The 22,343-nt window shown below is 34.0% G+C and overlaps 1 protein-coding gene and 1 long non-coding RNA gene across 3 annotated transcripts; both read right to left on the bottom strand.

Moving 5' to 3' along the window:
• Positions 1 to 962: 962 nt before the first annotated feature.
• Positions 963 to 21,923, bottom strand: LOC130649635 (DNA-directed RNA polymerase III subunit RPC5-like). The gene is made up of 22 exons (XM_057455964.1): positions 20,584 to 21,923; positions 14,135 to 14,185; positions 13,659 to 13,736; positions 13,432 to 13,553; positions 11,912 to 11,994; positions 11,108 to 11,227; positions 10,943 to 10,986; positions 10,200 to 10,316; positions 10,005 to 10,087; positions 9,781 to 9,825; positions 8,964 to 9,055; positions 8,158 to 8,278; positions 7,726 to 7,807; positions 7,528 to 7,587; positions 7,397 to 7,432; positions 6,989 to 7,056; positions 6,645 to 6,698; positions 2,818 to 3,548; positions 2,504 to 2,592; positions 2,351 to 2,428; positions 1,934 to 2,059; positions 963 to 1,090 (listed from the first exon to the last, which is right to left on the bottom strand). The coding sequence occupies exons 1-22, from the start codon at positions 20,635 to 20,637 to the stop codon at positions 1,007 to 1,009; spliced, it is 2,418 nt and encodes an 805-aa protein (XP_057311947.1). The 5' UTR covers positions 20,638 to 21,923; the 3' UTR covers positions 963 to 1,006.
• LOC130649637 (uncharacterized) lies at positions 3,966 to 6,638 on the bottom strand. Of its 2 annotated transcripts, XR_008983082.1 has the most exons (3): positions 4,729 to 6,638; positions 4,506 to 4,644; positions 3,966 to 4,418 (listed from the first exon to the last, which is right to left on the bottom strand). It is a non-coding gene; the product is annotated as an uncharacterized LOC130649637 (long non-coding RNA). The 2 variants fall into 2 exon arrangements; XR_008983081.1 differs by having other exon boundaries at positions 4,506 to 6,638.
• Positions 21,924 to 22,343: the final 420 nt, after the last annotated feature.

Below are 22,343 nucleotides of genomic sequence, written 5' to 3'. Positions count from 1 at the left end.
CCCCTCGAATAGACGCGAGGCGATAGTAAAAGTATACTTACTTTTTTCTTAAATTTTAGGTTTAAGGTTGGAAATTTAACGTTTCGCTTTCGAAGTTCATTCTCTAAAACATGTGAATATCTTTTATTTTCTGTTGTGAAGATATATATTATAGGTATCCTTAAAAACTCCAAAAGAGGCGAAGTGTAAAAAATTTAATTATCGCCCCCTCTTTTAAACGCCCCCTCGAATAGAAGCCCCCCAAAAATGTCAAAAAATTTAATTAACGCCTCGAAGCATTACGGTAAAGGATTGAGTTTGACGTTTAAAAAAACATCTGACACCCTTTTTGAAACTAACTGGAGTCTATGTTATCCTTTCGGATGTTTCGTTAAACAGGGTTATACTGCCTTCCACTATAGTTAAATATTCGCTCGCTCATTTTCGTGGAAGGGATATTAGCTGAGTAACGCTTAACTAAGCGAACTCCATAAATGAGTATCCTATACCTCAAAACTGCTTCTGAGTAATGCTAAACTGAGTGAGGTCCATAAATCCGTATCCTAGACCACAAAACTGCTTCTTTTCACGATTTTGATAAGCCAAACAACATAGAGTTCTTTGAGGGTACAAGACCTTTCCGAATGCTTCAGCAAAAACATTCAAACAGCGCTTGTCATGGTTCTGCAATATCTAAAAGTAGGTAAAACGGGACGTGCTGACGTCAGCGTAAATTAATGTAGTTTTAAATTTTAGTACCTGTTCTTTTCGAAGAGTTCTGCAAGTGCATGTATAGAAATGACAAATTGGATTAACCTTTGCAAGGTTACACCCGGTTGATAAATGTTTTGAACGAAAGTTGATTTATTTGTCAATGTTAATGTATTCTTATGGTTATTATTATTCTTATAAAGGAATACATTACCATTGACAAATCTATTAACCTTCGTTCAAAATATCTATCAGCAAAACAAGAGAAGATATTGTAACGCTGAATTTTATTATTTTATTATAAAAGTACACCATATCAATCCGAGCCAGGTGGAAACTTCTGCAGAGTTTGATACGTTCCATTCAGGTACCATTGTCCGTTATGGTTCTCACAAAATTCCTAAACAATAAAAACGAAGCAGTAATTAAAATGTTGTAGATCTGTTAACAAAGTTGGGGCCATAATATAAGTAGCAGCCTCGATGTGATGCCTCGCCTCTGTTTTTGTCTGTTATATGGTTGCAGACCGATCAAAAACTGAAGACATTTACACATTAGAGGCTGACCCAAATGAAGCTGTGGCGCCACCATTATAATCACACAGAATACGGTTATATTTCTCAAACTAATCGGTGGATAAATCGACGGGATCACCAGTCTTTAAATTACACGCTATTTCTTGTGCCTGTTCCACGACGTGTCTCTTGCGGACAGACAGAATACGGCTTAAATTATAAAAACTAGCCGTTAGCGTTTCATGAAAAATCGCCCAGCTGCATATATTCCCACATCGGCATTTTGTGTAATTTGTCTGTCTGTTAACATAAGTAATGTAATTACTTAATAAAGATAAACAGGCGTTCATAAAATTGTCGTATGTATAAATTTTCGCGCACCTCCATTTCACGCACGTTGTACGGGTACTGCACATTTTCCGAAATTGGGAGTTTATTTTGTTTTAACATCCGGTTTTTTTAAACAAACATATCTGACATGGCTGATAGGCTCCCGCCAACCGCCAATCAACCGTCATTATATCGTTCTATTAATTTTACGATTTTCAATGAAAAATTGTTACGAAACCCTAAAATTTCTATTTTTTTCCAGCTTCGCACAATTTAATATTTTCGCATATTTCTTAAAAGTAATATTTCGCCCACAATAAATTTTCGCGAAGACAAATGAGTAGGGAATTCACACTTTTGCTTAATGAAATTTCATAAATTAAAATAAATCGCCTCACCGTCATAAGCTTGGAGTATCCATGATTCGAAGGACTTTCGTTTAATTTACTCGTAAACTTTTCAAAAATATCTTTGCGTCTCAACGATAGCGACTCGTTGAACATATCGATAACAACGCCACGATACTGAAATTAAAGAATGGATAACGTCAATATGAAGGAGAGTGTAAGCATTCTACTTGATTGCAATAATTATCACACGCGGTGATTGGCTAAGCTATCGATTATGACCTTCTGATTGGATGATATAATTTTACATTTGATTGGCATTTTACATGTCGACTTTGGAGGTTTTAAATTTAACACCACAACAAAAGGTATAACAAGTTTTTCAAAGCTTATTCAGCTGCAGTCCAGTTTGATAAATACGAAATAAGTTAAAAATGTCACAAAAATAACTTAAAAAAATGAAAAGACCTTATCGTTGGCTTCTCCCATAGATTTGTACAGGAAGACACGTTTTCTTTCTTCGGGTATATCCAGCGATTCGTCCCACTAAACAAAGAATGATGATTATCCCTGGTTGAAAAAGAACGAGCAAATATCTACAAGAATTCGAGTGTTACCTACTTTTGTGTGAACTTCCATAGCGCCTGTCTCTAAAATACACCGGACCAGCAGGTCATCAGTAACGCCTGTGCAAAGAATATTCCCAGTCTCTAAAAAACAAAATATAAAAACGTCAAATAGAGAATGAATCAATGTACTAAGGCACCAATTACATCGCGTGCTAAAGGAATTAGAAAGACACGACTGACTGCTCTTTAAAACTCACAGAATATTTAACAAAATAGCAAATTCGCTGTCAAAATTCGCAGGCTGTTTACATGTTGACATCAACACATTTAAACTTTTACGCTTAAACAAAGTATAAACTTTTATACCTTGTTGTCTAAGACTCAACAACTCTTTGATTTCACTCAAACACAACGCCCCACCCCTAATAGCATCGCGGCAAAACTTTTTCAATTCTTTTACAAAAATATCTGAAGGTGGTTTCTCTTCTTTCACAACAATTCTTGCACGCGCAGCTACAGGAGGGATAAAAATCTCCTCCGCAGTGTGGTTATCACTTGTATTCATGCGTACGGGACTTTCTACATCTACTACGATTTCATTACAAGGTTTTTCGATATCTTCAATGACGATCTCAGCGTCTCCGCCAGAACGTAAGTTTTCAGTTTTCGCCACTTTAACTTCACGTGCATAGCTTTTCTTTTCATCAGCCTCCAGTAACTCTTCAGTAATATTCTTGATGGCTTTCGATTTCCGCTTAGTCTTTATATTTGCCGCACTTGGTTTTTCTTCATCTGCAATTTTACCCTCCCTCACGGACGGTTTAATGTCAAGTTCTTGGGTTTCTATTTGTTTTACGGGACTAATATTCTCTTCTTTGATCTGAACTCCTGAGACCGTTTCATTCGAAGATTTTTTTTTCGTTTGAACTTTCTTCCCGCTTTCTTTAGGAGACTCATCAAGCGGCACGATATTACTAGTACGCCTCCTTGGAGTGCTCGGCTTTCTGTGTACCGGAGGAAATAAGCCTGGTAAATCCGAGTCTTTTATTTCACCTGTGGAGGAGAACTCGTCGTTAATGTGAAGTTGTGTGCATAGCCTGAAATAGGAGCGTAATTCAATAAAAATATTTCCAAAACAAACGAAAAACATTTCGGCATTGGACTACTTTGCACATAGCTCATTAAATCAGATCCAGCACTTATCCAGAAAGAAAAATCGAGGTTCTTAAGCCGCATTTCCTTTATTAGTCCAGTCGTTAAAGTAAAAAAAAACACTGACCTGGAAAAAATGATATAGAGCTGAAATTTGGCACAATTACTTCTTTTAATATGTAGATTACCAGAAAAAAAAGCCCCATTGATAGCATTTGTAGAAAATGAGATATGCGCCCTTTTTAAAAATGGTGGATCTCCAAATTTTCGAGAAAACGAAATTTGGTCAATTCGAGAACCAGTCAATTTAGAACAAAAAGTATTATCAACCCAACTCTCAAAAATCATTATTTTTAAAGTCATGGACTTTCTTTAATAGTTTTCATCTTAAAAAAGTAAATATTTGTATACAAATTTGTGAAATCAAATTGCATCAAATATATCAAGAATGTTTCTATTCTCTTCTTCATCTTCCAAATCATCTTCGACGTTACTATCAATATCGAATACCTAAAAAAAGAAAAAATAAGATAAAGGCTGTTTTTTTTGCTGAACTGACTCCTTATAAGAGATTTGCCTTTAAAAATGAAGAATTATAGAGAGCGGACATCTTTATTTTCACATGTTTCACCGCGACATTCTCCACAAGACTGCATACAGCTCAGACCATGTTTTCTGCACGAACACAAATTTGTTAAACAGGGTGACTTCGACGTAGCCTTGCAGTTGCATTGAATGATTTTTAGGAGGCTATCAGGAGCGACTTGTTTATTTTCAATTTTCCAGCCCCATTTGCTTGGATCAATTTGCTTAAGCTATAAGACAATAGATTGTTATAAAAATTGAGAAATTGCTACTTTAACTGACATTGCCTGGACACTTGTATGGTTTAAAATTTATACCTCTTCTTCCTCTAATATCTTCTAATTCATTATCTGTAGATGAACTCGAAAACCGTGTAGAATAGCAGGACTTTCCGTAGGTGGCATCTTTTCAGGATCAATTTTTCCTTTCCAACATATATCGAGATATTTCCGGTATCTGCAATAATGCACCTTGAGATTATACTAAATGAAGAGAACCTTTTGTATTGTGAATAAATGTTATATTATATAAGAAACTCACCTAAGTTTGCATAAATCAGTCAAGTCGTTACCACCATAAATGATTTGAAACGCTTTGATGGCAGCTTCTTTGACATCTCCGTTGTCTGCCCAAACATCATTCATTGTGTCTGAGACAATCTGCAATGTTTTGTTCTTTGTGACCAATGACAGCAAGTTATTTTTTCCCTTCGCGAAAGGTGCAGATGTTGTATCACAGCCGGAAAACGAATGTACAAAAAGAATATGCTGTCGGATAGGGTTTCATTTCTGACAGAAAACTTTCATGTTCCGGGCTTTATCCAACCTCTCTTGAAAAAAGTAAACATCTCCATGATGTTCTTACCAACGGTATAGAATCGTCATTGCGACATCGGTATCATCGGCAACTGTTACAACGACTTTTTGATTGTTTGTTTCGGCTTCTTTTAGCGCTGTTGCGACGATTGTTGTATCAGCATCACCTTCACAAATCTTCACTGTTTTATGCTGATATGCCTGATGAAACGTGTTTTGTTATCTTCGTTATTCAGAAAACTTTCTTGGGTAAAAGATACTTAGTTAAAACCAACAACATCAATATTGGGGCATCGTTTTCCACTACCTGTTCGTCGCATGTGCTCATTTGATTTCGTGCTAGGACCATCATATCCATCAAAGACAATGGTGCAAGATTTATAGTGCCGTCGAACGTACTTAACGTAAACTTGTGATAGTTCATCAAAAGTAGAATTTTTGATCGGACTCTATGCCAAAAATTCTAAACTTGTGATTCGAATGGTCTGGGATATAAATAAAGCAAACTTCTTTTCTGACCTTTTATAAGTAAAATAAATCTAAATATCTAGCATTGATAAATTAGAAAATAACTGTATGCATTGTCCCTCCCCCCCACAATTAATGATTTTTGTAAGTCGGTGTAATAATATTTTTTGTTCCAAATCGAAAGTTCTTTTCAATAGTTTAATTAGTTTTCGAATTTACCAGCTTTCGTTTTCTGAAAAATTAGGAAGTTCGCCTTTTTTGAAATGGCGCATATCTCATTTTCTACAAATGCTATCAATGGGGCTTTTTTTCTGGTTATCTACATATAAAATGGAGTAAGTGTGCCAAGTTTCAGCTCTATATCATATTTTTCCAGGTCAAAACACTTAACGACTGAACTATATGCTTTTACCAAATGTTCATTCTCTCATGAATGGTAAAAATTTACATATAAATTACACCACAACATGTGAATGCGGCTGTAATAGTCTGGCAGACGGAGCATGTTTTGGGACACTTAAAGTTCCAAAAAATACTTGTAAAAAATTCTTGTAGGCGTCTATTTTTCAGACCAAAATTTGAACAAACAAAAAATAAAAAAGACTGTTTTCGGACACGATTTATCGAAAATGCAAGTGTCATTAAGATGCAGAGAGAGAGAACTTTAAATAAAGCTACAAAATAAACGCCTAATAAACGCCCGTAAAAACCTAAAAAAGAAAACACACGCCCATGGTGTTTATTAGAGCCTTTACGGCAAATGGTAAACCACTATCCAGTACTGAAATAGTACTGAAATTTGATAACACGTTAGACTACTTGATAACAACCTACACAAAGAGCAAGTTAAAGTTTTTTCTTCTAACGGGTCTTAACAATCCAAAAATTTATGAAAAGTGAAAGAAGATATATTAGTACTATATAGCTCAAGATTTTTTGACAAGGTAAAAAAACCTAAACTAGTTTAGAATCTTGAGAACTTCAGAAAACAAATCAGACGTCCTAAAAGACAAAATTAAGCATTAGTAAAATTTTAGCAAATCAACTGAAACATAGAAGTTATCTCAAGCGGTTAACACAATTGGGAACGCCTAATTATTGTTTATATTCTTTAAAAGAATTTAAAACTAAAGCAAGATCATGAACTGAAACGTATACTAACAGACAACTTACGTTTTATATTTGTTTCTCCACACGACAAATTGACTTGCAGAAACGTCAGGATGTCTGTAAAAAGGTTAACATCACAACTACAGAAGCATAACTATAAAATAACAAGCAGAAACGAAAATCCTAGCTTTTCAAAAACTCTTTTAGAATCACCAGGTTCACTTTCATAACACTTCAAGGATACAAAAGTATTCCAAACTTATCCGTTAAAAATGGCTGGAAATTTCCAGGTCTATCATATTTTTTTAAGATGTTCAACCATGGAAAAGGTACCGTAAATATCTGAGTTGCTTAATCACGTAGGTACTTAAATCATCTTCAGCATTCTCTCAACTTCCAATACTTACTTCTGTACAAAGTCAACATCTGTGTTCAACATGAACTCCCATCCTTGTGCAGGTCTTTGGCGACCTATCTAAGATGAAGAACACATAATCAGTTGCGTTGGTGTTTGTCGTACATGTTGAGAAATATAATTCATAAAACGGTTTTATCAATGCCATTGCTAATCCGTGTTGACATGGTATTTTTAATTGAGTTTCTTTTCTGTAGTAAATCTATACCCAAAGTTTTCATTTTAAGTTAAGTTTTACAAAAAATGCAAGATCAACACCATAACAACATACAACAAAAAATAAATAAACAAAACAAACAGAAATTACAAAACCAAACAAACAAATAAACAAATTGTCAACAAACAAACAAACAAACAAACAAAGGGAAAATAGAAACACAAACAAAGATTATTGAACCACCTGCTCGAGAACCTCTCTCATTTCTTCTGTTGGAAGCTGAAAAAGTAAAAATAATTGTAATTTCAAATTAAGAATTTAGAATCAAGGGAAAATTTTTACTGAATACTAAATTACTTGTAAAACAAACTTACCCTTGTCGTCGATGAAACCTCTTTTCTTGATAGGACACGTTTTCGGTTAAAACAAAACATCTAAAAGAAAAACTAATCGTGAATTATGTGAACACTGGCAAGGCGAGTACTAGGCTATGTTCTTTTATGCTCCACCTTTCTCCCCATTATACAAAAATACACGTGGACACAGAGTGATAGTTGAGAATAATCACATACCAAGTAATCTCTAGACGGCCACAACTTTTCTGCGGCTAGTCCACTGACTTGACTTTTACTTTCTCTTGGATACAAAACTTCGCTAAAAAGTTGAAGGATTGTCCATGTAGATGACAACAGACAAATCTGGTACATACCGAACATACTGCAATACATCAGCTAGGCACCAAGGCTTACTAAATTGCAGATACCCCAAACTTAATTAACTATAAAAACTATGTATAATCTCCTTTGCTAATACAAGGGTACCTACTAGATTACTATGTACACTGAATAATCCTATGATGAAAAAATCACAAAACTTCAAATGTTAAGTAGATATTTATACTGACCACTTTAGGTTATAGCAATTCGTATTAAGTTGTACACTATATGAATCTCGTAGGCGTTCTATTGTATCAGAAACGCAGACTTTTGATTCGAAATAAATACCTTTTAACAACCCAACAGCCTTGCACAAGCAGAGCATACTGAGTCAATCCTTTTAAAACAACATTCTCATCCAAACCTCCACCAAGCAGGGTGCATAGTTGTGTGAATTGCAAAACTTTGGCTAAATGGTAACCCAACCATGTATACATCAGACAGTGCACAAAAATTAGATTTAACTTGGTCAGCAAAACAACAATTTTTGAGGTCAGATTTTAGGTAATAGCGAAAATGTTCTTTATTAATTCGCCCAATTAAAGCTCAAAAAAAAAATATCAGAAACCAAAACAGAGGGAAACAAGGATTATATTTTATGAACGCCATGAGCACAGAAACAGCTTTATGCTTCTAACTAACCATTAGAATATTACATGTTCTTTTTAAGGCACCAGCTATATTCATCGAAGACGGCTAGAAATCAGTTTTACGTTATCATTATGTTATATCCACCATTTGTTTAACAAGTATAATAGTTTGTTAAAGCTAACCCTCTTTGCTTAAAATATGAATCTAAATAGAAATGCTTTTCAATTCTAATTTTTCCACAATTTTCATGTATTGGTGTAAGTAGCACCGCACATTATTTTCCCAAGTACTGCATGGGTACCGTCCTGGGTTCAATCGATCCATCATCTTTGCAGCACTTGGGAAGGTAATGTGCAGGTTCACTTAGATCAATATCTCTCACATATGCATCGTTGTTTCAACAACATTGTAAGTTCTTGTGTTATCTGGCTTTATTCTCCATTTTGATCTTTTGTGTGCATTTAAGTGTTATGTCAATTAAACAACACAGAAACAAAACTGACCTGTTATTAACAGCGCTTTAATTTGATCAGTGAGTTCCATGTTCTTTAGTTTTAACAAGGATAAAACACCATGAGGGAGATCAGCAGGAGAACTAATTTTCAAAAAAAAGAAAAACAAAAACAGTTTAAATATATTATTGGCTTTTTCAGACAGGGAGAGGAGTACTAGGGATTCATCTTTTAGAATTTTTTAATTCTTTGCAAGCGAAATGTTTTTTGGAAAAGCCTAAGATTTCCGAAATTCAAAAAAGCAATCGTTAAGGGAAGTTCAATGCATATTTTCAGGACATAATTTCCTTTTATCAATAGCACGAAAAAAATCTCTAACGTTATTGCTTAACTGAAAAGGCGTACAATATTTCATATTTTACATGAAAAATAAGAGATATGAAACCGCGCAAAATTATCAGGGATTTGGGTAAAAAAACAAAAAACAAATGTTTACCAGAAAATTTTCAAATAAATTCGACTTCTGAAAGCTTCTGAATATGTAAAAAAAGATTTTTTTTCTTAAATTTTGGAATAATGAGATTGTTCAAGCTAATGATGAACTAGTTATTGTAATAAAGCCTCATAATACTTCTCATTCTTATATTTTTGATTTTATTTACCTTGCCTAAGGCTCAGAAAATAACCACGCAAAAATATCAGAACTCTAAAAATATATGTCATATCATATAGTCTGTATCGTGCGATGAATAGTTTTAATTTCATTATTCCTATTATATTATTTTCTACTACTTCCAAGAAGTTGTTTGATGACTATATATATGACTTCATAATAATGCTTTTCGCATATTACGAAATACTGATTTACCTGGCATCTTCCTTTTCCACAGGTGCAAGAATTTTCAAATAATCGCTAAAAAAATATATTTATTTAGTATACACAAACCTTTTGACTTCTTATATCGTAAAAAGAAAAATTTCTTCCAGTGTTAATGTCACAAAAACAACACAATATAAAGCAAGAAAGAATAAAAAATTAAAAATTTAATAAGTAAAATGTTTTTCAAAAAACTTGAATGTTAAAAGGCAAACCGGGAAGTGACTGTAAATTCAGGCGATTCGAAATCGTCTTGGTGACAATATAGCAGATTTTCTTCCATCTGTGCCCTTCGATCCTGAAAAGACACATTATGGCAATCACTTGACTTTAATATCTTTCAATTTTCCTTTCATTTTAATTTCCTTTCTATTTTTGAATCATGAAAACAAAAACAATAGCATCCTCACATCGGGCTGGAAAAATTGCATATCAATCCACTTCTCCTCAGCGGCAGCTTTGTTTAATTTCTGTTTATCTGCATCATTTTTGGCTCGTTTATTTTGATGCATATTGGCAAAACGAAGCTAAAGTGACAAAAGGAGAAAAATAAACCAACACATTATTGAAATTCGTTATGCAAGCTTGTCATCCCAATAAACCATGAATATTATTTTAATTGAAAATAATAGAAAAGTAGCTACGTGAAACTAGGTAGCTACTTACGTTTTAATTATCATAAAAAGGCTATATCTCACACAATCTCCTATATTAATAATGTATTCTGTTCAAAATGGTAGTTGAACTGCTACTTTGTGCTAAGAATGTCATTACTTCATGTTAAAGGCAGACAAAATGCACAAAATTTCTATGCAGGGAATATGTACGACAGACGAAAATCTGAAGACTGGCAAAACCATGTTTTTTTAAGGGGTTAACAACTAGCTTCTATAATAATAATTCTGTCCAAAATGATAGCCAAATCACGTCAGTCAACTGACTGATGAAGGCTTGAAGCCAAAATAAAAGACTTGTTTGGAATATTTTGTTTAAAGGAAATCTGATTTAAATGCATTTTTTTCGTATATGAACATTTAATCACATTTAGTACGGTACATACTAAAATTTTACACCAGCAAAGTTAAAACTTAAACTTGTAAAATAACAGAGTTGGATAGAACAAATAATGAGATGGATAAAAACAAAATATAACCTGTATCGGTTTTGCATCTGCATGCTCGTCTTCACTCTGACTTTCTAAAATTAGTTAGAAAATTTAGATTAATAAGAAAATAAAACTTTATGTATTTCCTTGAAAAGTACAGGTATAACGTAAAACAATGAAAAAAGGGGTGAAGTTTGTCAACCTTAAACATACCTTGCTCAGCAGATATCAAAGCCTCTGCTGCTTTCTTGTTGTTTTCCTCAGCCTTGTCAAAATAATGAAATCCAGGACGCAACTGTACAATCCCTTTGACTGGTGTTATGTGTAGAACACCTAAACAAAGAATGTGGAAAAAAAGAAAAATTATCAATGTTAAAGATTGCATGTGGTAAAGATGTATAATGTTGAATCTAATTTGATAAATGCAATAACTGATAGTAAAAACAAATATAAAGAAGCTCAATCTCACAAAATATTTTAACTGTGATAATTTTTTTGCTGACGATGCAGACAAAGTACTTTCTGCATTTTCTTGTGTTTTAACTACACATTTCAATAATAATTACATATTTGTCTCATGCGCAACAAAGGAGGTACAAATTTTTAAAACGCAAAATTTACCATGTTAAGCAAAGAAATGGCTTATTAGGCTGAAAAGTTGATGCAGCATGCATTTAACTGATGAAAAATTTGCATACGTGTGAAGTCTTAAAATATCTAGATGTGTTTACTTATACTGTAAATATTTTTTCCTTTGTTTTTTAACCATTTCAGTTAATTCTTATCATGTCCGAGAAAACTTCACCTCACCAACACAGTACATTCTATGAAGATGGCTAATGGTAATGTTAGTCTTTTTATCCTGAGGTTAAATAGCATGAGTAAAAGCACTCATGCACTGCTAGCAAAATTGTAGTTGCACTTGGACATGCTAAAGAAAAGATTAGCCTTTTTTGGCTTGTAAGCCTTGGTTGGTGTGTACTTGTGTTCAGCATAAAGTCTGTTTAATTAACATACCCTTGCGATAAATTGCAGCAGCATATTTGTGATGGTCTTCAGTTGCACACACCGATGAAAGAACATGGCGATCCATAACATGACTATAACATAATGCTATTATCAGACATGTTAAATTGCCAGGGTTCAGTGCAATGACTAGCTTATCATTAGTTTGAAAAATCTCAAGAAATTATTCCAAATTTGAAACCACACTATACTTTCAAGTTCTTTTCATCGAAACTTTTGTTGCAAATTTCAATTAGTAATATTGATACAAGAACATCAGTAATATTTTTTATTAAATCGACAAAGAAAACAAACAACAAGTTTCTTCTGGTCCAGAAAGTTTATGTTGAACAAAATTGTGGTGTTGTTTAAACTCAATACGATCACAGTGACTATATCTCTATATGCGAGTTTTACAATATCTTGCAAAAAGTATATAATTGAACATTTTTTTTTTCACATGTCACATGCATGCTATTGTTTAAAAGTGCTAACAATCACAAAAGCTATTGAAATTTTATATATATTTTTAAATGGATGGATGTTTTTTTATTTTTGCACCAACTTATTTTGATAATTTTTTTAAACTGATTAAAATAGTAGTTTCTATTTTTATTAACAAAGTATGGTAACTCATAGGGTTTACTTCTCTTCAATCTAGAAAGAAGTATATACAGCATTTCAAAGCTATGAAAATTATTTTCATATAATTTCAAAGAAATTCGGATAATTCTAAAACTTCATTTAGTAGCAGTGTAAAAATTCTCGAATCAAAACCTCAAGGTTCCAAATTTGTGACTTTCCAGATCTTTTCTTGATCTGTGTATCCTATTTACTATATCATTCCAGCTGCAAGATTAGCATTTCAACCTTGGAAATTAGGGTTTATAGAGAGGCTGGACTATTTTCTCTAAAGCATTTGAATTGGGTTAGGTTAAAAAAATAAACATGTTTTTAAAAAGTCACATAATTATGGTGCGTAAGAAGAATAAAATTTGAAAAATTTAGGAAAAATCTGTTCTGTGCAATGAAAAAAAACGCAACTTTAATCCTTGAAATTCTAACATTGTTGCAATATACCATGTGCCATGTGGCACATAAATTTTGGAGTACGTTGATACAGAATAGACTTAATGAAAGTTACAACAATCACGCACATTATCAGAGAGGCATGGTTATTTTTTCAACCCATACCAAAAAAGCTGGTTTGCTATAGAGGTGGAAATAGGTAAATTTTGAATATGATGCAAACCTAAGAAGAGATATATGAGTACATGTACTTTAAAATGCTTAAACGTGCTGCAAAGTAGGACTCCTTTTAGAAAACCTAATAAAACGAAAATAAAACATGTTGTGATGGAAATTCACCATGCTTTTTTAAACCAGCACTACCGTTCAACATACTATTGTTCATTAAATATAAAAAGATAAAAATATATAAAATACAAAGATAGTACCTAGCTATTGTCAGAAAAATATTGACTGTATTTTGTCAGGGCTTCTACTGCAAATATCAGAAAGCTCAAACATACCCAGAGAACATTGGTTTCTGATTTGAACCCTGGTCACATCGGTCAACAGCATGTGCAATTTGCTCTCCTCGTGTAAAGTAATATGTTGGGGAGCTAATATCCATGCCCAGCTCAAGTTCCACCTAAATATATAAGTGCATAATTGTAAACTCAAGCCATGTTATGCTGCAGATATTTCTATTGTTGGATAAATATAATTTCAAGTTGTTATTTGAATTTAAACTAACCTTTTGTTGTGTTGGTTTCATTCTAGCAGCCAGATGTTTTGTTTGGTCATATGTCATACTTGCTGGTCGCACAGGATACTAAAATATAAAACCATAATAACCAAAATTGGAAAAAAACATTACACTTTTTAGTGAAAGAATGCATTAACAATCCGAAATCAGAACCCAAAAATACACCAGATGTACATAGAGTTAGATGCTTATCAGTTAGTATTCCTAACTAATGAGTATCTGCCTTATTTTAAAATATTAAAACCCAGTTAAATTTTACAAATTAATAATCTTTGTAACAATTTTGTATAAGAGAAAACAAGATATCAAGGTAAGATATGCAATGTTCTCAATGAATGTTATGTTTTTTGGATAACAATTTAATTTCTCAGGAACTTTATAAATATCCCGTAAAAAAGGGTAAATATCAGTTTTATCACATGTATAATAATTTGTTCGATATTTTATTTGATATATAAAACTACCTGAAAAAGAAATAACTTCTCTGCTAAGCCTTTTGCCAAACACATGTCAATCTAAAAGAAGAATTACAACAGTTGTTAATTATAAACATCAAGCTTCTATTTAAAAAGTTCTATGATAACAGAAATAATACATGATATGGCTGTATCCAGGTACCTTAAGAGAAATTTAACTTGATGAAAGTGCACAAATAATACATGATATGGCTGTATCCAGGTACCTTAAGAGAAATTTAACTTGGTGAAAGTGGACAAATCATAGTTTAGTCTACTCCAACTTAATTAGTCTTTCTACGGGCAAAGTCGATAGTAACTTACGGTCGGTCAGCAAAATAAAAATAATTTTCTCAAGAACATATGGTCGGAACAACAACAACAAAATAAAAAATTACAATGAAGGAGGGTGTTAGGACAGCATATTTTTCTAGTAATCCCGCATCATGCACAAAGTTTATATTTTTTTTGTTGCGAAGGAAAGATAATAACAGCTAGTTATGAACATAACTAGCCGTGGAGGTGATAAGATAAAAATACTTGCATGCTCGAAAACTTGTTTTTAAAAAGTTGTTGTTTGTTTTGAAAGTTATACATCCAGAATTATGCTTGTGCTATTTTGAAAGTTATACAGAGTGTACTTCTGTTGTTTTCAAAGTTATACAGCAAGTTATACTTGTGCTGTTTCAAAAAGTTTTTTTTTCTCCCACTTAAATTAAAAAAAAAATAGAAAAGTGATTTTGGTAAAAAAAAATAGTGTTTTTTTAATGTTTTTTACACAACAATCTAAATTTATAGGTGTAAAATCTTTTTCAAACTATAGCAGCCCTTAAAATTAGAATTTTTTTTCGTCGGCAATAAAACTGACGTGAGATACATTTCAACTGATTTGCGTCGGCATTGGGTCGGCATTTTTTTTTGTGGTAAAATTTTTCAGCTGGCAAAAACTTTCGTTATTCACCTTGTATTGGGGCTAAACCTCACATAAATTCGATGTATTGATCTCCTAAGACGATGACAAATGGAAACGGACTACAAGTCCCATTGGCCTACTTTCCCGATGGTGTAAATCATTAAGTTAATAGTTCACTGCCAACTGGCTTTCTATATGTTTCAAGACGAACTCATTAGAAAGTACGTTGTGCACGTGCTATTTACGAACTGAAGGTCAGGGCATTCAATAAGTTGTATATCGCAGAAGTCGCTGGTGACATGTTTCGAAAATGCTTGTCACCGGCACAGTTCACCATGAAGAAAAACTGTACAGGAGACTCAATTTTATAGAGTCTTCGCAGAACATCTCTCCTCACAAAACCGAGGGCAGGGCTGACTTATTGCCTGTTGTGTCGTGTGGGAGAGAGAACTTCCGGACTTCTTTTCAATACAATATACAATTTTTCGATTATTATTACAGTCTTTTTCAGGAATACTTGAGTAGGTGCGCGATGATTCACATGTGTAAATCCTGTAACGCGTGCGATGTAAGGCGCACGTGCAAAGAATGTTACGCATGCGACACAGGCTCCAAGGTTATTTTTTGTTGTGCATTCATTTTCGGTAGAAAAGTGGGGGACGTTTTAAATTGTGAGCCCCAAACACAATGATCGAGCGTCTACTGGTATAACGACTCTCTCAATCTTAAATTCCTTTTCTACATGTCCGAAATAGTATGTACTGTCATTTTTATATTTATTGTTCACTTTTCAGGTCATCACAAGCAAATAGGCAAAAATATGCTTTGTTTTAAAGTTAAAAAAAATCTTTATCCACGTGGCTTAAAACTTCAAAAAAAATTACACCACACGTGGGTTTCATTTTTACAGGCATAAAGAAGAAATCCATTAAATTCGGACCTGAAGAAGTTATCTACAATTAAATCCATGAAAAAGTGTCTATTCCGCCTGTAAGTGTAGTTTTGCAGACTTGTTTCATCCGTGCTCCGTCGACGTTCACCTCCGCATTAGTTAAGAACGGCATGGCTGGATTTCTTGTGTAAGACCTGGTTACCAACGACGAATCGGCCAGGCAAAAGAGATTTATGTCTACGTAGTTCTTTTAACTAAGTCAGGAGTCGGTGAATTAGCTACGATGGTCAGGTTGGCTATGAATAGGCTTGCTCGTGGATTAAAAGGACCAGGACTATTCAATAATGTCTGAGATCTAAAAGTGTCAGACCATGACGGAAATCTATCGGACGTTTTGTCTGACGACAATTCTTTTGAGGACTACCATCGCACGCTACAAAATGGATTTTAAAGGTTGATTTTGAAAACTCAATATTTATTTTTCAGGCATGCGATTAATCACACGCCTGGAACGATTTAGGCGTGCGCATGCAATCGCACGCCTCTCCTGAACAAGACTGTTATTATCCAATCCAATGGCACCACGGTATTTCTGCAACGTGAATAATTTTAGTGATAATGACCTAACTAACTGAAAATCGAGTGCAATTATTCTTCAGTTGCAATGAGTGAGAGAAGCTCAAACAATACCACAATTAACATTATTTGCTTCTGCTTGCCACAGTTTCATTAGAGTCATTTTCCGATTCAAATCCTAACTCAGGAAAATTCCACGAAAGAACTGTTTTCTCTTTCAACATATTTACTTTTTTATTTTATTTTCGTGAATTTAGGAAATTATTCCATCCTTCAGTTTCGAATGAAATAAACCACCTGCCGAATACTGTGTGCATTCCCGTGTGCATTCCCATGTGGAGACCTGGTTTCTTTTAGGATAAGGAACTTCAGAAAAATGTATGCCAGTTTTCATATTACGCCAGAGAAAATGTGATATAAAAATTTACCACAAAGGCTTTAATATTACAAAGAATAACATGCGATCAGTTGAAAAGTTTGTTTTTCAAAAAAATGGTAGTAGAAACCAGGTTATAATACGTGAACAGGTATGATAGAAATATACATGAGCACATGTTCTTAAAAGTCAGCCAAAATAAAAATTAATTCTTTGTTCATTTTTTTCTTCGTTGATGTTGAAAATGAGTTGTTGTTTTTAAAAATTTCACAACAAAATTACATCGGCGACGCAACTACGGTATTTTCTCATTTTACGTCGGCAATCACGTCGGCAGTGCCGAATGCCGACACTAATTTTAAGGGCTGTATAGTTTAGTTGACAATAAAGTCTTATGCAGCTTTAAAATTATTTATTTAGAATTCATAACGAAGGAGGGTGTTATGACAAGGGTATTCTACCTTGGTTTTATTATTTTGGCTAATTGGTATCAACTGAAAGTCTTGCAGTATTACATTTAAGCTAGCACAATTTTAAACATATATAATAATCATAATGAAGGAAGGTGTTACGACAAAAAATATGTCTTGTTTTTCACTTGTATTATAACTATTTTTAGCAAAAGTAGCTAATTTTCGTTATGAACTCTTTTCGTTATCTACTCTTCCAATATTGGTGTATCTACGAACAAACACTCCGTTCACTGCCAAGATCCACCATCTGATGGTTACTATTTTATTTTTCCCTTCATTGAGACTTGATAGTTCCTGGGGCAAAGCCCAGAAGCAGGCTGAGAAAGACTTGGAAGGAGGTTATGAGGACAGACTTGATACAGAGGAAGTTGAGTTTAGATCTAACACAGTCTAGATCAGATTGGAAGAGGGTCATTAATATACCCCGTCCAACCCATGCTAGCATGGAAAACGCACGTTAAGCCGAGAATGATGATGATGATGATGATTGGAGTTGAATACTTTACAGAACGGTTATTGATCATCAAGCATCAAGCCCTTGCGCGCAGATCGTCGGGAACCTAATTATCGGGACAAGTCTGTCGATAACCAGCTTCAACTTCTTTTATTATCATCTTTTCAAAAGTTTATTAAATGAACGACGTCTCTTCTCAATGATATGTTTACTATGTCTCTCCCAGGACCCCATATTCAAAGGGTATTTCCGTAAGGTATAGTTCCCCCACGAGAATTCAGTACTTTCCCTTTAATCTCGAAACAAAATATCATAATGGCACATTTCTTGAGGGTGAGTTTCGGTCAGCCAGTTGGCTGTGATAATGATCTTAACTCATATAAAAGAAAATAAAGTGTTTCATATCATAATAATACTAGAGAAAGAAACTATAACAATTGGATTCCCGTATTGAATTTATGAGAATCTAAATTGGATTCGCAAGAGGCAAGAATAACAAGAATTCAACTAGATTCGGTGGATTCACTAAGCAAAAAATTAAGAGGCCTAGGACGAGCAAACAAGTGTCATTTTTAATCAATTAATCTTTATAATAACTATCCATTGATAAAGTTTGAAAGCACACCCGTTAACAGGTCTAAAATTACCGATGAAAGAGAATGTCTAAACTTGCTATTACTGAAATATGACATCATAATTCATGCACCATAATTACATCTGAAATTATTTAAATGTGAATATCTTGAGAGTGGAAAGAGCTTTTTAAAAAATTTAAAAAGACTTGTTAGCTAACTTTTTAAGCTCTATAATATAAGTTCAACATCATTTTATACCTCTGGTTTCCTTTAAGAAGACTTTAAAACCCTTATTGTTAAATCTTTTTCATGTACGTAGAAAACTGCGTAGTTAAAAATGCATAAAAAGAAACAAAATAATAAATTATTACAGATCGTCTGCAACAACAATGTACGAAAGATTCTTTTTCATGATTTTATAAATTCATTATTCACTATCATCTTACCAATCATATTCTGCATATTAAAAACGCGTAATCACCCTGTAGACAACTTTTTGAGGTATCTATTTTATTGTAAAAATTGAAAGATATACATGAGAAAACATTATCCTGAAAATTTTATTGAAAACTGACAATCAGAACATGTTCAAATGCTTCAAAGAAATAGCAAAACTCACCCCAATTTTCTTTACCTACAGAACCGCTATTACATTTCATTGCACGAATCATGCAATAATAAACGCACAGGAAAAACGATCACATGGTTGCTGGATTCATGCCATTACAGAAAGAATAATGAATGAGGGAGAGCATCTGTAGCTTTGTTTCCATCGTAATGCTTTTATAAATGTATCAACTAAGTTCCGAGCATGATAAATCAGATAAATCAATCAAAGTTTCTGTGTTTTTCTTTATTATTTAAACGTTCAACTTACTAAAATCAGACTTCTTTGCAACAACAACCTCTTCTTGTTGTTGTTTCTGAAGATAGCTTCGCCTAGCTAGCTGTCTTACTTTTTGATTATTTTCCTTTGTCCCACAGTTACTCGTTTCCTTGCAGAGACATTATCAGATCTAGACAATTAGAATACCTAAATTTTTAGAATATCCCCTTTTATGCTCTAAATTTAATTATCTCCATAATGCTTCAACTATCTTTAACTATCACAATGTTCATCCTCCCCCCCCCCCCGCTGGTTTTTTTTTTGCTTATAATATGCAATAATTCCGGTCATGCTAACAAAAAAGACAGAGATTGATAAACATTAATTATCATAATTATAACCACGAGACAATGTTGTGATTTCTTCTTTCTGTTTCGTATTGTCTGTGGTTACCAAAAACAATGGCAAATAGGATAAAGAGAAAATTCTTTCTTTCTTCTGTGTCTTTCCAATAGAAACTCCTGGGATAAAATTTCTTTTTATTTTTTGATGCCATGTGTTACAAAGAAAAAACAAGCCAAAAATACCATGTGAACAGAGCCTAGCACATTTTTGTATGTTCTGTTTAGTAGCATTTTTGAGATTTTATCATTCAAGCTTTATATATTTATAATCGTCTTTAGAAGAAACAAAGTTCAAAAATAATTTAAAATATCTTTGATAGTAATGGAATATTATTATATTTACAGTAGTAAGGAATTTAATGATCCATCCTCAGCATTGAAATGTTAAATATCATTATTAGCCACGCTTCAACTTTCCGTAATTTTATTTACATTAAATGGGTTGGGTTCAAATTCCTGGCTGTAAACTTTGTTGGAACTTGCTCTACGTATGTTCTCCACAAGAAAATGAAAGAAAAGCCTCTGGGCAGTGTATGTAGGGGGCAGAGGAATTTAGTTCTTACTTTTGCTTCTTAAAAATGTAACATTTTAAGATAGCACACGAACCGCAGGCGCGGAATTAATGAGGCATGCGATTTATTGCCTACCTAAAATTTTACGAATCGCCATGTGCAAGTGCACTCTTTTTTAATAAAAGCTGTTTTGCAGGGAATTATTCTTATTTGCGAAGCTTTTAGGAAAAAGAGACAACAGGCAGTGAAAAAACGAGGTTGCATAACTTCAATTTCAGCCTTTTGCAGTGGTATCATAGACGAGAAAAGAAATGATGACTGCACGTTGTTATAAACATCAACAACTTTGACACGCTTAAGGTGCCAGTATACTTGTTAAAAAAGAGTCAATTGATGGGTTACTTTGTGGTAGCTTCATAGAAAGGAGTTGCAAGCAAAAACGTATTTATGTACTTGCCTCATGAACAACTTTGTCTTCCATGTCATCATCTTCACTGCTTGCAGGCGCCATGTTGAATTTGATTGCGCACGTTTCGACCACGGCGAACGACTGCTCCGAAAGTGAAAGTGAGGGACTGTTCTGCCCGGATAATGAACATTGGCCTGATTAAGTACGGCAGCTTGCACCGGTTAAGAACAGGGCAGAAAATACATAATCAGGGCAACATAATCAGGACAGGCCGGCTTATTACTCAAAAAATATTATTTGGCACTTATAAAAGGGACATATAATCAGGGCAGGCCAGTTTATATACGACAGTGTAATATTATTTCTCATTTATTATAGAACGAACATAATCGGGGAAGGCCGGCTTATGTATGACAGTCAAATATTATTCCAGACTTATAGAACAAATATAATCGGGGCCGACCGCTTTTATATCATTCGTCATCACTTCTGACAAGCGAATAGCCCTGGTGGCAAAGTTGTTGTTGCTCTCAAATGAAACGAAATTTCGCGGCAAATACTAAATTTTGGGATTCGCAAGTTTAATAACTTTTCACCAAACTTAATTCCCTCAAAAAGAATAATTTAGGTTCCGTGAAATTTTGTTACTTCAAAGTATATTATGCTGAAATGTATTTACTACAAGATTAGTTTTAAACTAAGAATTACGTCGAGACTTTTTCTTCCGCCATCTCTAGTTTTTAGGGGTGTTCTATCTTCCAGAGAATGTTTAATTCACAAAAGTTCGAAGAAAATGCCAATCACAGCCTGCCTGGCCAGCCATTATATCAGCGTTCATAATCCGGTCACCACTACATAACCAGTGCAAAAAAAACATAATCGGATCATGTGTACATAATCCGGCTGTCCCGGTTGTAAACAGGCCGTTTTCGCAATGATGACTGCACGTTGTTATAAACATCAACAACTTTGACACGCTTAAGGTGCCAGTATACTTGTTAAAAAAGAGTCAATTGATGGGTTACTTTGTGGTAGCTTCATAGAAAGGAGTTGCAAGCAAAAACGTATTTATGTACTTGCCTCATGAACAACTTTGTCTTCCATGTCATCATCTTCACTGCTTGCAGGCGCCATGTTGAATTTGATTGCGCACGTTTCGACCACGGCGAACGACTGCTCCGAAAGTGAAAGTGAGGGACCACTAACAACCTGCCGACTGACTTCGTCCCCAGCTTGCAATGGAAGGAGCTCAGGCAGCACTGGTTTATGGTGTCGGGTGTGGAGTCAAAGAAAATTGTTTTATCTTATTCCTTTTCTTTCCAAACGCTTTACAGGTCAATATGCTTGCAATAAAACGTCTTTCCACGTGTGTTTGAGTCGTTTTTTGCATGTGTTTTTTTTGTCCACTGAATTTTAGAAGCACAAGTAAAAGACAGTGTCTTTTTTTTGTGCACTTGGTACAATGTTATGACAGCTAAGCCTTGTAAGTAAGTGGGTGTGGCAATTTGTGCAGATAATACCTGTTCAAGGAAAGCATGGCAGTGGGAGTATTTTACTAGTTTACACCTGAAAATACTAGGCCTTACGGTACGTTGTTTACATTTTCAGTAGCTTTGGCTCTGGCATCTGTGTGGCAGAAAAAAGATAGGGCGCTAGATAAAGCAAAGGAATTATCAGTCCATTTTGTCATACAAAGGCATTCTTAGGACTTTAAATAAATTTAAATAAATCAAAAGGCATCTATCCATACGCTTGGTATAGTTTAAAACCTCAAACAATGTTTCCATGAGCAGAAATCGGGGTATCCA

Source organism: Hydractinia symbiolongicarpus, chromosome 7 (genome assembly GCF_029227915.1).
Source record: "Hydractinia symbiolongicarpus strain clone_291-10 chromosome 7, HSymV2.1, whole genome shotgun sequence".
NCBI classification, from domain to species: domain Eukaryota; kingdom Metazoa; phylum Cnidaria; class Hydrozoa; order Anthoathecata; family Hydractiniidae; genus Hydractinia; species Hydractinia symbiolongicarpus.
This window is presented reverse-complemented; position numbering and strand designations above follow the sequence as displayed.

Bases quoted from the DNA above. Each gene is read 5' to 3' on its own strand.
- LOC130649635 (XM_057455964.1), bottom strand. From the start codon at position 20,637: ATGGCGCCTGCAAGCAGTGAAGATGATGACATGGAAGACAAAGTTGTT. The intron at 7,433-7,527 runs GTAAGTTTGTTT...TTACTTTTTCAG, and splicing joins AGGTTTCATCGACGACAAGG to CTTCCAACAGAAGAAATGAG. The intron at 2,429-2,503 runs GTAGGTAACACT...TTCTTTGTTTAG, and splicing joins CTATGGAAGTTCACACAAAA to TGGGACGAATCGCTGGATAT.